We start from the raw sequence: 15492 nt of genomic DNA on the forward strand, positions 1-15492 counted from the left end.
ATAAAAAATATGCAGAGTAGCAGTAGCATTCTTATTATTACATATATTATATATCCCCCTGATAAATAAAATATTTTGGTATTTATTTAAAATTATAGGTATTAACAAAAATACATCTTGAATTCATGGCATATTTTAATCTGTTGCATGCTGTAATTCATTTTAATTTCTATAGGGTCAGATCAGTATATAGGACGTATGCAAGACTTCTATTTTTACCAGTATACGTTGACCAATCGTGAGATAGAACAGCTAGCGACAGGAACATTCCCAGAAGTCCATGTCCAATCAGATTGCAGGTGTCCGGACAGTCATCCAAGAATCAACCCTGTTGAAAGTCGTTACTGTATTCCAAATGGCGTGTCTGACACGACATCTGATCAAATGTACCGATTGGATGAGAATGCACATCCTTTGACCTTTGCAAATGATGGTGACCTTGGTAGTTACTGGGTGTCATCTTTCACAGATAATGTCATTCTTCAAATTGACCTTCAAAATGGAGAATATCAGGTATGTGTACAGAATAAATAATAAGGATTTTAATAAGAATATATATTAAAAAATGTTTACTGAATAACAGTTTTAATAAGAAAATATTTTTAAAAAACAGTTTCCTTATAGTTGCAACTTTTACAAATTATTTTTTTCTAGGTATTTTACGTGGTCCTCCAATTCTACAGTCCGCAGCCAAGCGCCCTCACAATCTCTAAGAAGACAGTTGGCACTGATTCATGGTCGCCATGGCAATACTTTGCTGATGATTGTGTAGCGCAATTTGGGTTACAGAACAATGGTCCACTAGCAACGTCTATGTCAGTTAATTGCATACAATTCACCAAGTAAGATATATGATAGCTTTATGATGAAACCTAACAAGTGTTCAATTAATGATTAAAATATAATATTTTTCATGATTTGTTTTTGCTATTTAGACATAAAGTCTGTACACGTAGATCAACTTTATTTTGTCATAAATTTAGGAAAATGTTTTAATGTATTTTAATTATAATGGTATAACTCTTTTAAATTTCCATTTTTGTGGGTGAGCCACTTGACATAGATTCATTTCATTTGGATTTTAGAACTCTTTTCGTATGGTTTGTTATGTATTTGTTCTTTCTGACAGAATAAATGAAAGGATAGAACCAGGGAAGGGTGAATCTCTTCTGATAGATCATAAACTAAATTAAAAATACAGTACTTATACAAATACATTTATAATAAATAAAAAACATAACATAAATATTGTTATATTTTTTTATATTTTTTTGCAGTGAAATCCCCTACTCAAAAGGAAACATCACATTCCAACTGCTGTCACCAGAGCCAGTCGCTAGGCCTGGATACAATGATTTCTACAACACACCATCCCTCCTGGAATTTGTAAAAGCCTCTCAGATACAAATACAGATGCAAGGCCATTACCATGTATCTCATCCAAGGCATAGTTACTTTGGAATTGAAGAGGTTACTATTAGTGCAAGGTGAGATATGAAATCTAACAACAGTAGGCCCTATATTGTTTGTCTTGAATGTTGAACTGCATAAACTCAAATTTGAGCAATGTACAGTCAAAAACAAAAGTTATTTTGTTAATGTAGGGGCAAGAGCGTTTAAATCTGTTCAAGTTTATGCCTATTGCTTTTTCCTGGCATGATTGTGCTTGATATGCCAAATAAATATTATTAAAAACATTGTCAAGCAAAATTTGATGATTAAAATGTTATTTGTTATACAGGTGTAATTGCAATGGTCATGCAACGTCTTGTGATTTGAGCCAGAGTCCTTATGTATGTAATTGTTTAATAGCCAGTTATACACAAGGAGACCAGGTAAAATATGCAAATTAGCTATTAAATACATTATACCTGTAATACTAATTACTTATGATAGTACTGAATGTTATTTCCATCATATAAATGACCATACCATTTTAAATGACAGTATAATTTTAAATAAGCAAATTTGGTAAATGTAATGTTTAACACCTTATGATTATGAACATTCATCTATGTATGTCTGTTCCTCCTCAGTGTTCCGAATGCTTGCCACTTTACAACGAAAAGCAATTTCGCCATGGAGACCAAGTGGATGCGTATGATTGTCGGCCATGTTCCTGTAATAACCATGCCAACAGTTGTCATTACAATATAACCCTTGACCTTTTTCCAACAGACCACTACAGGTATATTCTCATTTTTTAAATTCAAATTTGTCAATTTACCAGAGTATCTACTCATACAGTACACACCTGTAATTTAAGTACTTGAATACTAGCAGTTTTATGAAAAATGTTCTGTTCCAATCAATGTGGAATTGCTTAAAGCTCTGTCTATACTATTAAACAAAAAGTGATGTGACTATATACGTTGATGTCATATCACTACCATATTTGGACATATGTAGACTTAACACGGTAAGCATTTTAATACATTTTCATCATTCATGTTTAGGGGTGGAGGAGGCGTATGTGACAACTGTCTTCATAATACCCAGGGTAGATATTGTGACCAATGTACCAGTGGATATTATCGTGTTGCAGGGCGCCCTCTAAATGCTATCGACGTATGCACACCTTGTGATTGCTTTACAGACGGAACTTTTGGTGGCAGCATTGAGTGTGAATCTGTAAGTTTTGTCTTTTTCAAATCAAATTTTCAGAATTTTTGTGTGAATAAATTGAATTTGAAATCAGTATTGTTAAAAAATATAGTTAATATTTGAGTTTTTTTTACCGCATTTAGAATGGCGGACAATGCAGTTGCAAGTTGTTTACTACAGGACGTCGCTGTGATCAATGTATAACAGGATTTTTCAACTTACAAGCCAGCAATGCCAACGGATGCGAACCATGTACGTGTAATGCTGCTGGTACTATCAATGGGTCAACGACCTGTCAAGTAAACGGTCAATGTACCTGTAAAGCTAATGTCATTGGTGAGTGTGTAACCATAAGGGCTATATTAAGGTCAAGAAAAAACAAAATATTACATGTTATAAGTGTAGGCCTGCCATTGTCATTTTCCAGAAGATGATTGTAGCCGCTAACAACGGAAACGTCGAGACATTCTCAACCATACTTTCGGAAACAGATGGTGTACCGCAAACTTAACTTTACTAGTGTACTATAGTTTCTGATGAGTTGAAATAAAATGCGGTTCCTTTTATTTGTTTCAATCCATTCTTAAATGGTGGGTTACTACAATTGAAATTCTAACAAATTCTAAATTTTGATCATTTTACTTAAAGGCGACAAGTGTGATCAATGTAACTATGGTTACTACAGCTTAAGCATCACTAATCCAGATGGGTGTACCGTCTGCTCCTGTAACGCCAACGGAGCAAGTAGCATTTACTGTGACCCTACCAACGGTCAATGCCAGTGTAGTGACACTGTCCAAGGACAAGATTGCAATGAATGTCGAGATGGTTTCTATGGTTTAAGCAGCTCTGGCTGCTCTGTCTGTGATTGTGAAAGTGCTGGCACTGAACCTAATACATACTGTGATAAGATTACGGGGCAATGTGTTTGTAAAATAAATACACAGGTAGGTTTAAGTTCATGTCAACATTATTCTACTGCAGTTACTGCGGTAATAGTATTTACTGCAGTAAACAGTATGTATGGTTTTCTAAGCAAGGCTTGCTGTCTAATAACCAGGTTAAAAGACCAAACCAAAATGTGGTTACTGCAGTATAAACATTTTGGCATTATACTTTGGTATTGTTACCACTGGGTCCCTTATTTTGTATGTTACAACACACTTATCTACCCTCTTGTAGGCCTAGAGAAACAAATTTGAATAAATGAATGTTCTCTACTTTAGGGTATTCGTTGCAACCAGTGTAGAACAACATACTACAACCTACAAGCCACTAACACACTTGGTTGTAGCTCCTGTGCATGCAACCCATCAGGAACAGTTGGAGGTAGCTTAACATGCGACTCACAGTCAGGGCAATGCCTTTGTAAGACCTATACAACAGGGCAAACGTGTAACGCGTGCAATGAAAACTATTGGGGCCTAGATGCTAGTAACATAGATGGATGTGAACCTTGTGGTTGTGACTCGACTGGAACACAACTTACTGGTTCCAATTCACCAGGCGGTTGTGACCAGAATTCTGGACAGTGTACGTGTATTCTAAATAGATACGGGCGTCGGTGCGATCAATGTTTATCTGGCACATATCTCACGCCTAATGGTGGACAAGGATGCACACAATGCAACTGCCATCCAACAAGCTCATTGACTGGTACTGTTTGTGATCCTGTGAGTGGTCAGTGCCAATGTACAGGGGGTGGGTCAGGTGTCACTGGTAGAAGATGCGATTCTTGCTTGAATGGCTTTTTCAATTTTGATGATGTTACTGGAAGGTGTTCATTGTGTTCCTGTAACCCCGCTGGTAGTGTTACCACGGCAACATGTGACCCGAATACTGGTCAGTGCCAGTGCAAGGACCTTGTCACTGGACGCCAGTGCGATATTTGTCTGACTGGATCTAGTAACTTGGATATTAGTAATCCTCAAGGCTGCAGTAAAGGTAAGCATGAAATGAAGGTAATGTTGTAAAGATATAGCCTCCTAAAGTATTTTGGTTGTAGTTTCATTATTGGGGCATTAACAAAACAATACAGGAAACGTTTTTTGGAAACATTTTAGCAAATTTATAATTGCTAAAACGTGGATCTCATAATAATAGGGAGCTTTTGAGTTGCAATGACCTAATTAGGTCAAGTCAATTGATATGTCATGGGTCATTGCCTGGACCTAGAAACCACAAAAACTCGCTAGGAGCGAGGAAGCGTTCCAATTCATAGTTTGGTCGTCGCTTGTCACGAATCAAAAGCTCCCTAATGTGATAACAGATCATCATTTATTGAATTGTTTACTTTTATAGCTCCATCACAACAACCATCTCCCAGTTGGCAAGCCCTCAGCCCGTACTCTCTCATTCTGTCATGGCTACCACCAGATGAACCAAATGGCAATATCTTGGCTTACAACCTCTACAGAAACGGAGCGTTGATCTTCAGTGGTATTGATAACAATAACTGGCAAGGTAAGTGTTTGGTTTCGGGCCTAGAATATAGAATAGTAAAACAGTTATAGTCATATTTATTCAATAACTTATCATTATTCTATTAGCTTATTTTTCAATAACTCCTTAACAACACAGCCATTGAATACAGAGTTCTACCATTTTATAATTTACGTAGGTACCCAAGAATATGTAGATGATGGACTAACACCTTACACACAATATGTCTACTATTTACAAGCGGTGAATGAGGCAGGCATAGCCCAGAGTCCCTCAGTAGTTGCTAGGACACCTGATGCTATCCCATCAGGCTTTGATGTGCTGACTGTATCTAACATTGGATCAAGTACAGCATCCTTTTCATGGAATAAGCCATCAGGTAGTGTTTAAATATGTTTTTTATTAGTCGAATATGAATTCATGGGACAAACAACACACTGTTTATATACTGCCATTTTCCACCAATTATCACAAATTAAATCTTAATTAAAATTGAGTTCTATTTGTATTTCTACAGTAATAAGTGCTCCTCTTGATCAGTACGTGTTGACCTCCGTCACTCCAAGTCGACCTACACCACCAACAACGCACTATACCGGCACAGCTACAACCTATCAAGCAAACGATCTCATACCGTTCACAAACTACACATTCAGGTTAACGGTTTGTTCAACAGACGGGTGTGGTCAAGGTGTTGGAGTCACTGTGTACACCCCTCAGGCACCACCAGAAGGCCTAACACCACCAACGCTTACTGCCCTTACTTCAACCTCTGTGTATATTGATTGGGATCACCCAACTGAAGCTAATGGTAACCATGTTCAATTTATTTTACCTACCAATATTCTTAGTTTCATACTAACTTACCTTCCATTTTATTTTCCATTTACACACTTTTTATCTGTTTATAGGCATTATAACCCACTACGAGCTGTACATGAGAGGTGCACCTGATTCAGAGGGTGTCACCACTCCACCAGAGACAAGAATATTCTACCCTGCTGGCTGGTACAACCCAAGACCTACAGTGACCCCAGGGGAGGACCCAGTTGAAGAACCGTCAACTAACTTCACTCAGGAGAACTTAAGTCCATTCACTGATTATGAATTTAGAGTCACGGCAATGAATCAGGCAGGAACAGGACTTAGTGAATGGGCATCTGTTACGACTTTAGAAGCTTGTAAGTGACATTTTAACTCACAATTGTGTCAAACTTTCATAGTAAAACTCTGTCTACACTATCAAACTAGTGTGATGCGGCCAAATGAAGTAGTGATATGCTCAAATATGGTAGTGATATGCTCAGGTATTGTAGTGATATGACATGATTATGTCCATATATGTTTGATAGTATAGACAGAGATTAAGTAGTGTATGCTATACCAGCAAATTATATAATTTGTTCAGGATCATAATAAAAATCTGTAATACAGAATACATATCGGCCAGTAAGCGAGTGAGTGGCCGAGCGGTTAAGACAGGGGAACCGTAATTATGTAGCCATAACATCGGCAGGGGTTCGAGGCTCACTCACTCCATGGTTCTGGTGGTAGAACGAGTCTTCTCGAATAAGGACTATAAACCGTAGGTCCAGTGTACACATCTAGCTTGTGTGCACTTTAAAGAACCTAGTACATCTTTCGAGACGAGTAGGGGGTTACCCCGGTGTATTAGTACATCACAGCCACTTAATAATAACTTGGCCCTCTGGGAGACCAGTCTTTGACTGAAGAGGTTACCCAGTATAAATATATATTTCAATTCATATATGTACCACATATGATAGCTGTAGGTCATTGGCCTATAACCATAACATAATGCAGAGGTTAAGGTGGCTATATATCATTTTCACTTTTATAATTTATCATTCAATTCAATATATTAAGTAGAATATGCTCAACTTGTTGATTTCTGTTTCAGTTCCACTTTCGATGTCATCTCCAATCGTTGTTGGCATCAGCAGTACAGACCTCAACGTGTCATGGATACCGCCCTCACGTGACCAAGCGAGAGGAGCGATAATACAATACACACTTTACCAATTTCTCCAATCTCTTGATCCATTTGCTCCTCCAGAGTCCACTCAGGTAAAATATAATTTGTCTGTCTAAAACAGATATTTCAGAATTAATTGTTAATAATATTCATGTAAATGGGGGGAATAACCTGTGACTTGCAGCCTACTGGCTGAATTGCGTACAGGTGTGGACGACACATACCACAACTTTACTCCTCTCCTTCGCGTCGAGTACTGTCACCAAACACCGCCCATTCATCTGTCCATGATGACAACTTGCCATGTCCACTCTCCCAATTTCTTCTGACCTAACATGTCTGGTTTTTGCAAAAGGCTAGTATTTGGAATGTGTTTCCAATAGTAAAAATGAATTTTGGGACCTTTTGGACCTCAAGAAAGTTTCCAGTTTTCAGAGAGGCTGGTATTGGGAGAATATATCATCATCATTTTCCTATACACATTACACATTATTATACTGTATATATACAGTATAACAAAATAATTGAGTTATTGTACATTATCCATGTGAATGTACTCTTTCAGTTGATTTATGCTGGGCCAGGCTACGTGACAAATTTCATTGTAACTAATTTGGAGCCATACTCAAGCCATGAGTTTGCAGTAGAAGCCTGCAACAGTGTAGGGTGTGTTACAAGTGCAAGAGGGAGTGGGAATACATTACCAGATGGTAAGTAATATATTATACACATGTGGCCGTATTCACCAGTCACACTTAAGTGAGATACTTCCCTTAAATATTAAGTATTTCACTTAACTCAATAAATATTTAAGTATTTACCTTAAATTGTATTCAATTAGATAGGAGATTTTCTTAATCTTAAGGGTATTTCCCTTAGCCTAAGTGTGAATGGTGAATATGGCCATAGAACCCCTTATTTGGCACCCCTTTTTTCCTGTGAAAGGAACGAGGGGTTGTATATAATATACCATTTTAAGGGGGCACTGTTGAGTCTTGAACATGTCCAATTGGGTTCAAATATATCAAAATGTAAAATACTATAATAATTCAATTTGTACAATATTCTTTGGAGTCTGTATTGATTTAAAAATACGTTTGTCTTACAGCACCAGAAAACCAAGAGGCACCCTCAGCAGATGGGTATAACGTCACCTCCATCAGGGCAAGCTGGTTGCCTCCAACCATACAGAATGGACCACTAGCTAGTTACAATTTACAACGTATGGAGGCCTCGTTAAACAGCCCGCCCCCAGTAGTTGAGATGGGGTCAAGGTTCTCTGGTGGTGGTTACTATAAGTTTACAGGCTCTTTGATACCAACATCTGCATACACAGGTTAGTAAATTAATAATGTACAAATATGTATGTGAATTTAATATACATCCAAAGGCAAATTACTGAAAAAAATGAAAAAAAAAAACTAACACTAACTGGATCTCAATGGAGATACAAATAAAATAAGCAAATAGTTAAATCAAAACGATAAAGTAAAACATCCAGACAAAATTGCAGAGCTTTTGGGCAACACTAGCCCTTCATCAGTGTGAATCTAATGTACTATATATATATATTTATATATATAATAAAGGATTAATTATGTTTTCTGATCTTTGCAGGTATTGAATTAGAGTTCCGCATTGGTCGCCCAACTCCTTACTCTCAACCTGTCAGCGCCCTGCTTCTTTTTGCTGTCTCTAGAGACGAACAAGCAGAATACATTGTTATCCAGCTTAGAGACGGTAGACCATGGTTTCTGTTTGACCCTCAAGGTGGCGCTGTTGGCGTGACGCCAACAAATGATGGAGGTCGTGTTTATGATGATAATACCTGGCATCATTTGAAGGTCACTAGAGATGGTGCACGTGGATACATTACAGTGGATCAAATATACACAGGTGATTATTGAACTTGCTATTGTTTCTAGCTTTCAGCCAAGTCCCACCCTATTCCACTTATATTCCCAGTTTTCTGGAATTTCTGCATTCTCACTCCTAAGGACGATCAAAGCATATTGATCGAAACGTCGAGAAACTCAACAGTTCTATTCAGAACTAATATATGTGGTGTACCTCAAACTTTATATCAAAATTATAATTATGTTTCAAAATAGATTTCCTCCAATTAAACCCATGTTTGATAGGCTTCATATCTTGCTTTAATACTAAAATCATTAATTATACAACAACTATAATATTTTCAGGGACTGCACTGTCATCAACATCCTCGACTATAATTGGTATTAGCGATAGCGTATTCATTGGAAGACTACCGAATGATTTCAACATTATCCGTACCGATACAGGAGACACGGAAGTAGTCAAATCCAGTTTAGTTGGTTGCATAAAAAACATCCAAATTGAACAGCAGCACGTACCAACAGAGGTCTGGCAGGCATTGGATTGGTCAGATGCAATTGAGACGTACCAAGTGGTACCTACCTGGGAAGGATGCCCAACAAATTTGGATACAGGGGTACACTTCCTTGGGGGAGGTAAGATCATAAAGCTCTAGTTTGACAAATACGTGTGATGTGCCCAAATATGGTAGTGATAGCAGCCTAAATATGATAGTGATATGACATCATCGTGTCTATATATGGGCATATCACATTTTTTTGTTACATAAAGTTTGATAGTGTAGACAAGCTTTAGTTTAAGTTTGAGTTAGGGTCTATATTTTCAATGTTGCTGTTAGTGGTGAGAATGCTGGTGGGGGTAAGGAGGTGTTGATGTGAAGATGGTGACTATTAATAGTGACAATGTTAATTGGATTGTTTTATTTTCTTTCACTAGGTTATGTAGCTATACCTTCAGATCCTCTGTCAAGTGGAACCAACTTCTTCATCCAATTTGAGTTCCGTACCACGATGTACTCAGCAATGTTACTCTTTTCTTATGGTACAAATGGTGCTTACCTCAGCCTCCAACTTGTCTTTGAAAACATGCAGGTATTGTTTACTTAAGTTTATGTCTAGCATGCTTAGTATCGTCTCCTGGCGTAATGCTTAATTAAACACAAGAAGCACCTCACTAAAGCTATGTTTTCAAAAGTTTTATAGTGTAGACAGAGCTTTGGGACAACAGTACTGTAACAGAATTAATCAATACAATCCAAGCGTCAATCCATACTCTCTTGCCACAATGTCTTTTCGTTTCTGCTGACTAATGTTTCTCTTTTTAATACCAGCTTCAAGTATTTGGAGGTGCAGGCGTGTCCACTTTACTATCAGCCACTTCATCAACTCTTTGTAGTGGACAGTGGAATACGGTCACCATTCACAGAGCTGGAAACCTGCTATCATTGACCATCCAAGATGGAACAGCAGACACCAGAGATATAGGCTCAGGAATATTGGGTGTTACATCTGAACTGTTCATTGGAGGACTGCCTCTAGGATCTGACGCAGCAGAGGCTGCAAGTACTGATATCAATACCCAATCTGGTATGTGTCTTGCACACTATTCATGATTGTGGAGTTGTGGCTTGATGGTTATGATGCTTGGCTACCAATCCAAGGGTCCTGGGTTCAAGTACTGTCATATGGATTTTTCTAATTTCTAATGACAAATTACAACTCCACTCCCAAAGACTTGTAATAAGACTTTGTTTTATGTAGAGCATCTTGTGTATATGTTTGTCTTGTGAACAGGATTACCACCTTTGAGAAGGATAGTGAATGAATTCGATTATGGTTATTTTTAGCAATTTGCCCAAATAGAGGGAGAGATTATGTATGTGAAATAAAATATTTAATTAATACTTAATTAATTGTTACATTTCTTGTCTTGTTTCTTTAGGGTTTGGAGGATGTTTTCAGAACATGGCCATCAACAGTAACATAGTTAACCTCCAATCAGAAGCAACTGATATCTTGAATGTCAACCTCGATGGCTGCCCTTCTATCACTTCAACTTCCTCCTTCTGCACGATGCCTACCATTGTTGATGTATACTCTGGAATAGAACGTACGTCATACGATACAGGCTTAGACTCGTACACTGAATACATGTACCGTGTTGTGTCATACAACGAAGCGGGTTCAACGACCAGTGAATGGTCAAGAGCTAGGTCAAGAGAAGGAGGTAAATATTAAACATTTTATAATATCCAGGTCACGACCTACGATAGTGGTAGATAACATCTAAAAAACATAAGATGGACGAACTAAGACCTACTTTTCAGGAAATTGTTTGGAGTTCATTCAAAATGAAAGATGTATTTTAACATCAGCAATAACTGGTGATATATTAACTGGTGATATATTAACTGGTGATATATTAACTGGTGATATATTAACTCAAACTACTCTCTTTAATTTTGTAGCTCCTGTGGGTGTTTCTCCACCACTTGATCCCGAGTCAATAACTGGCTACGTTATTCGAGTCCGCTGGATCCGTCCATCTGGGAACAACGGCGTTCTTGTTCAGTACATCCTGACAGCTTATAACAATGATCAACCAGAATTACCCAATGTTGTTGCATTCTTCGTTGACACGTCACCGCAGGAATATATTGGTAGGTTTTATTCCATCAGCACTTTGATGTATGAAATAGTATCGTGTCTTATATTACTATTATGCAACGAATTGCTGTATAGTAAACTTTGATTTCATTCTCAGTCTCCAACTAACCACTACATGATGCTAAAGAAGTACTGCCAGTTTGAACCAGTCAGAATTGAACAAACAAATCTGCCAAATTGTACTTTTTCAATTTTTAAAGCTTTGCTTCTTTTTGTTCTTAATTCAGGAAACATCACAGGAGTAATACCTTTCACCAACTACAGAATAACACTTACAGCTTGTACAGAGGGAGGATGTACAGAAAGTCTACCAGTCAGTATAGCTACAAAAGAAGAAGGTGGGTGTGAAATGTTATATCTTTTTAATATTTGTTTGTTTTTGTAGTATAAAAATGAGTAGTATGTAGTAGTAGTATGGTTGAAAATTCTCAACATTTCAGTTGTTATGCTACAACCATCTTTTATTAATATTTGTTAGTAAAACTGGAGTAATATTTTTAGTTAAACAAATTAAATTTACAATGATTTTGTTTTTCATTTTTGCTACAGCTCCAGAGGGAGTAAGCCCACCTATGGCACTAGCTGCTACTGGATCTTCAATAACAGTTGGTTGGGATGAGCCTGAGCAGCCCAATGGTTTAGTTGCTCGTTATCAGCTTTACATGAACAATGTCGCCCTCTATCAAGGACTTGTTAGATCGTTCACAGTTCGTGGTCTCAGTATCTTTACAGGCTATGACTTCTACGTAACAGGTAAATGACTAGCTGACCACCCTTCTGTCTAAGCTGCAAGATGATAACCAAGTCCTTAGTTTAGAAAGTATGCACATGTAATATATTGTAATTGGTAATTTAACAAACATTAAGTACCCAAGTCACAAAGCCTACGATGTTGAAGTGAAAAGCATAGTAATATACTAGTAGTTTGTAAAGGCTGATTTCCCACTAGGCGAATCTGTTTGCACGAATCGAAAGCATCAGCTTATACACATGCATAGAGTGGGATTTTGAAGATGGATACAACAACATACATGCATATAAAAGCTGACCCTTTCGATTCCCACAAGATAATTTGCCTAGTGGAAAATCGGCTTAATATATAGTACAATAGTAATCACAGATACAGTAATAATTGTATTCAATTTCTATATAGCTTGCACCAGTGTTGGATGCGGTCAAAGTCCAGTGGTCAGACTCTCAACAGCTCAGCTTCCACCGTCCGATGTCAATCCCCCTACGTTGTTTGTCAGAGGCCCTAGACTTATTGAGGCTCAATGGACATCACCAGTACAGCCTAACGGTGTCTTAGAGCGTTATGTCTTGTTTTTATCTACTCAGTCGTTTAGCCTTGGTGATGAGATCTATAATAGTACAGCATTATTTCTAGATTACATCATTACTGATCTTACACCGGGAACTACATATTATGTCACTTTAGCAGTAAGTAACACATTATTTAAGTACACATTCATTCATACACATTTCATTTGTTTATAACAATAATAACGGGGCCCGCACTAGAAGCAAAGGATTTTCTCATGAGGGCCCCTACAAACTTGTGAGTAAAACATACATTTAAGTATCCAACTTGAGCTATTTTCATTTCTTGGTATTTTAGGCATGTAATGCTGGAGGATGTACAAACAGTGCTCCAAGTGTAGCAGTAACACATGAAAGCATACCAGAGGGAGTGCCAGCACCAACTGTAACAGCTCTTAGCCCTTACGCTTTGAATGTGGTGTGGACTGAACCTGAACAACCAAACGGTGAGTATTTTAATAGAAATATTATATCCTCTTTGTCCCCTCCCTCTAGAGATTTGACATATTCGTCACAACCTGTCAGGTATATCAGGATTGAACCAACTAAGCAGTGTCATGCAAAAAGCATATTACTGATTGATATAATACTTCTAAGTATATTGGCATTCTAGTTAGAGTAGATGACACCTACAAAACAAAGAAGAGAAGTGTATGATGAACCAATTGTGATCGTTCTTAATCTCTTAATTAATTATAAATTAATAATTAATCTCCATTTTTGCAGGATTCATTGTGAGCTATGCATTATACCAGAACAACATCGTGATTCAAAATGGGACAGCAATGACACGTGTCATCTCCAATTTGCTACCCTACAGTCTACATATCTTACGTGTAGAAGCATGTACAGGTAAAGGATGCTCAATAGGTCCAGAGACTAGAGCACGTACTGCAGAAGCTGCCCCTGTTGGTAGCATATCGTTAACGGTGGGTGTAGTGACTTCAAGATCTGTGTCTGCTCAGTGGACTGAACCTGCTCAGCCTAATGGTGTCATGATTTATCAGGTGTTGTTTACTGGCCTCTTCTACATATCCACAGGTATGAAGTAGCTCTATTTTAAATCTACAAATGAATGTCTTTTAGCAAGGAACATTAAAAAGTTTATATTGTCTGTTGAAATGTTTGCTAATGAATAACTAGTAACGTTTGTGGAACACAATGAGTTTGCAAAATGGAACTAAAGTAAAGTTAAGAATATATCAACATTTGCTCTAGAAGCATAACAACATTTCTCTTTTCAAACACATGGTGTGTCACAAACTTTATTTCACTAATCTTTCTTGTATTATCTAGAAACTGGAAATTACAACACATACACTACAACAAGAACACTCTACAATGGGACTGAATCAGTTACACCGGTCCTAATTGAAGGATTGATTCCATACACCACATACAACATTCAGGTTGAAGGAAGAAATTCAGAGGGAAGTCTGACCAGTAACACGGAACCAGCAACCATGCCGGCTGGAAGTGAGTGCCGTTCCATATTTGACAACATTGACTGTTTAAAGCTCTGTCTACACTATCAAACTAGTTTGACAACACAAGTGTGATGTGCACAAATATGGTAGTGATATATGGGCACATCACATTTTTTTTTCACATAAAGTTTGATAGTGTAGACAGGGCTTAAGATACAGTAACTAATTGAATAAATAGGAGACCTACTAGATAGTGTTGATATCTTCAATATCAATAGAGTATGAATTAATTTTGCAATGTTAAGTAAAATTAATCTTATTTACCTCAGGTCCCGATGGTGTGTTTCCACCAGTCTTGACTGCTCTAGGCCCTACATCTATCCAAGCTGTGTGGACATCACCTGGCAGGAATAATGCACCCGGTCAAGCATTATTTCAGCTTCTTTTCAGACCAACACAACAACCAGGCCTACAAGAAGAGTAAGTAATCAAACACATAATTCTGTAATAATATCCATATCATTGTTCCAAAACTATACTTATTCTAATAAACGAATAACATCAAATATTTTCTTTTTCATGCTTAGATTGTTTACAAGCCCTACAAGTGTGAACAGCTTTATTAAGTCCACGCTAACTCCATACACTGAGTACGACTTTAAGTTGATTGCTAACAATGGCTTTGGACAAACTGAGAGTGATTGGACCTCTACATTTACCATGGAAGACAGTAAGTTAATCAATTGTTGCTTTTTAAATTAGAAAATTAATGGCTGTGGCTAAAAATAATTGCATTGTCATATGGTTTCTGATTTTCTACTGTTAGTAAACATTACTGAACATAAACCAGAAAGTTCTTTATTAAACTGCATTGAATAGTTTTGACAGGATTTCTTAATATTGTGTTTTTTTTCAATAGCTCCTGGACCTATTGATCCACCCATGGCAACGGTCATTGATGGAAATACTCTACAAGTCACATGGCAGCTAGCTGACAGGCCTAATGGCATTATTACACAGACCAGGATATACCAAAACAACCAATACAGGGATGTGGTGAGTAAATGTATACTGTATACTTGAAAATAGGTTTGACTAATTACTGTACTAAGAATGTATATGCTGAGTAGATGTATGCATGGTCCATCATAAGTTGAACTTATTACTATACTTACAGTAT

The 15492-nt window shown here is 37.3% G+C and overlaps 1 protein-coding gene across 2 annotated transcripts in view; it reads left to right on the forward strand.

Moving 5' to 3' along the window:
• LOC140060210 (usherin-like) overlaps positions 1 to 15492 on the forward strand; it is a 36592-nt gene that overhangs the window by 2844 nt on the left and 18256 nt on the right. For both annotated transcript variants that reach the window (XM_072106328.1, XM_072106329.1), the window contains exons 4-34: positions 176 to 513; positions 655 to 842; positions 1278 to 1487; positions 1742 to 1835; positions 2037 to 2188; positions 2457 to 2631; positions 2748 to 2940; positions 3253 to 3551; positions 3831 to 4548; positions 4906 to 5067; positions 5225 to 5425; positions 5564 to 5857; positions 5958 to 6227; positions 6968 to 7134; positions 7608 to 7752; positions 8151 to 8378; positions 8660 to 8938; positions 9244 to 9534; positions 9836 to 9990; positions 10230 to 10485; positions 10841 to 11125; positions 11367 to 11558; positions 11793 to 11903; positions 12115 to 12318; positions 12719 to 13005; positions 13184 to 13331; positions 13612 to 13926; positions 14182 to 14361; positions 14642 to 14792; positions 14900 to 15042; positions 15232 to 15368. In XM_072106328.1, coding sequence (XP_071962429.1) covers positions 176 to 513; positions 655 to 842; positions 1278 to 1487; positions 1742 to 1835; positions 2037 to 2188; positions 2457 to 2631; positions 2748 to 2940; positions 3253 to 3551; positions 3831 to 4548; positions 4906 to 5067; positions 5225 to 5425; positions 5564 to 5857; positions 5958 to 6227; positions 6968 to 7134; positions 7608 to 7752; positions 8151 to 8378; positions 8660 to 8938; positions 9244 to 9534; positions 9836 to 9990; positions 10230 to 10485; positions 10841 to 11125; positions 11367 to 11558; positions 11793 to 11903; positions 12115 to 12318; positions 12719 to 13005; positions 13184 to 13331; positions 13612 to 13926; positions 14182 to 14361; positions 14642 to 14792; positions 14900 to 15042; positions 15232 to 15368 — 6968 coding nt within the window. The remainder of the gene's footprint in view (positions 1 to 175; positions 514 to 654; positions 843 to 1277; positions 1488 to 1741; positions 1836 to 2036; positions 2189 to 2456; positions 2632 to 2747; positions 2941 to 3252; positions 3552 to 3830; positions 4549 to 4905; positions 5068 to 5224; positions 5426 to 5563; positions 5858 to 5957; positions 6228 to 6967; positions 7135 to 7607; positions 7753 to 8150; positions 8379 to 8659; positions 8939 to 9243; positions 9535 to 9835; positions 9991 to 10229; positions 10486 to 10840; positions 11126 to 11366; positions 11559 to 11792; positions 11904 to 12114; positions 12319 to 12718; positions 13006 to 13183; positions 13332 to 13611; positions 13927 to 14181; positions 14362 to 14641; positions 14793 to 14899; positions 15043 to 15231; positions 15369 to 15492) is intronic.

Source organism: Antedon mediterranea, chromosome 10 (genome assembly GCF_964355755.1).
Source record: "Antedon mediterranea chromosome 10, ecAntMedi1.1, whole genome shotgun sequence".
NCBI lineage: Eukaryota > Metazoa > Echinodermata > Crinoidea > Comatulida > Antedonidae > Antedon > Antedon mediterranea.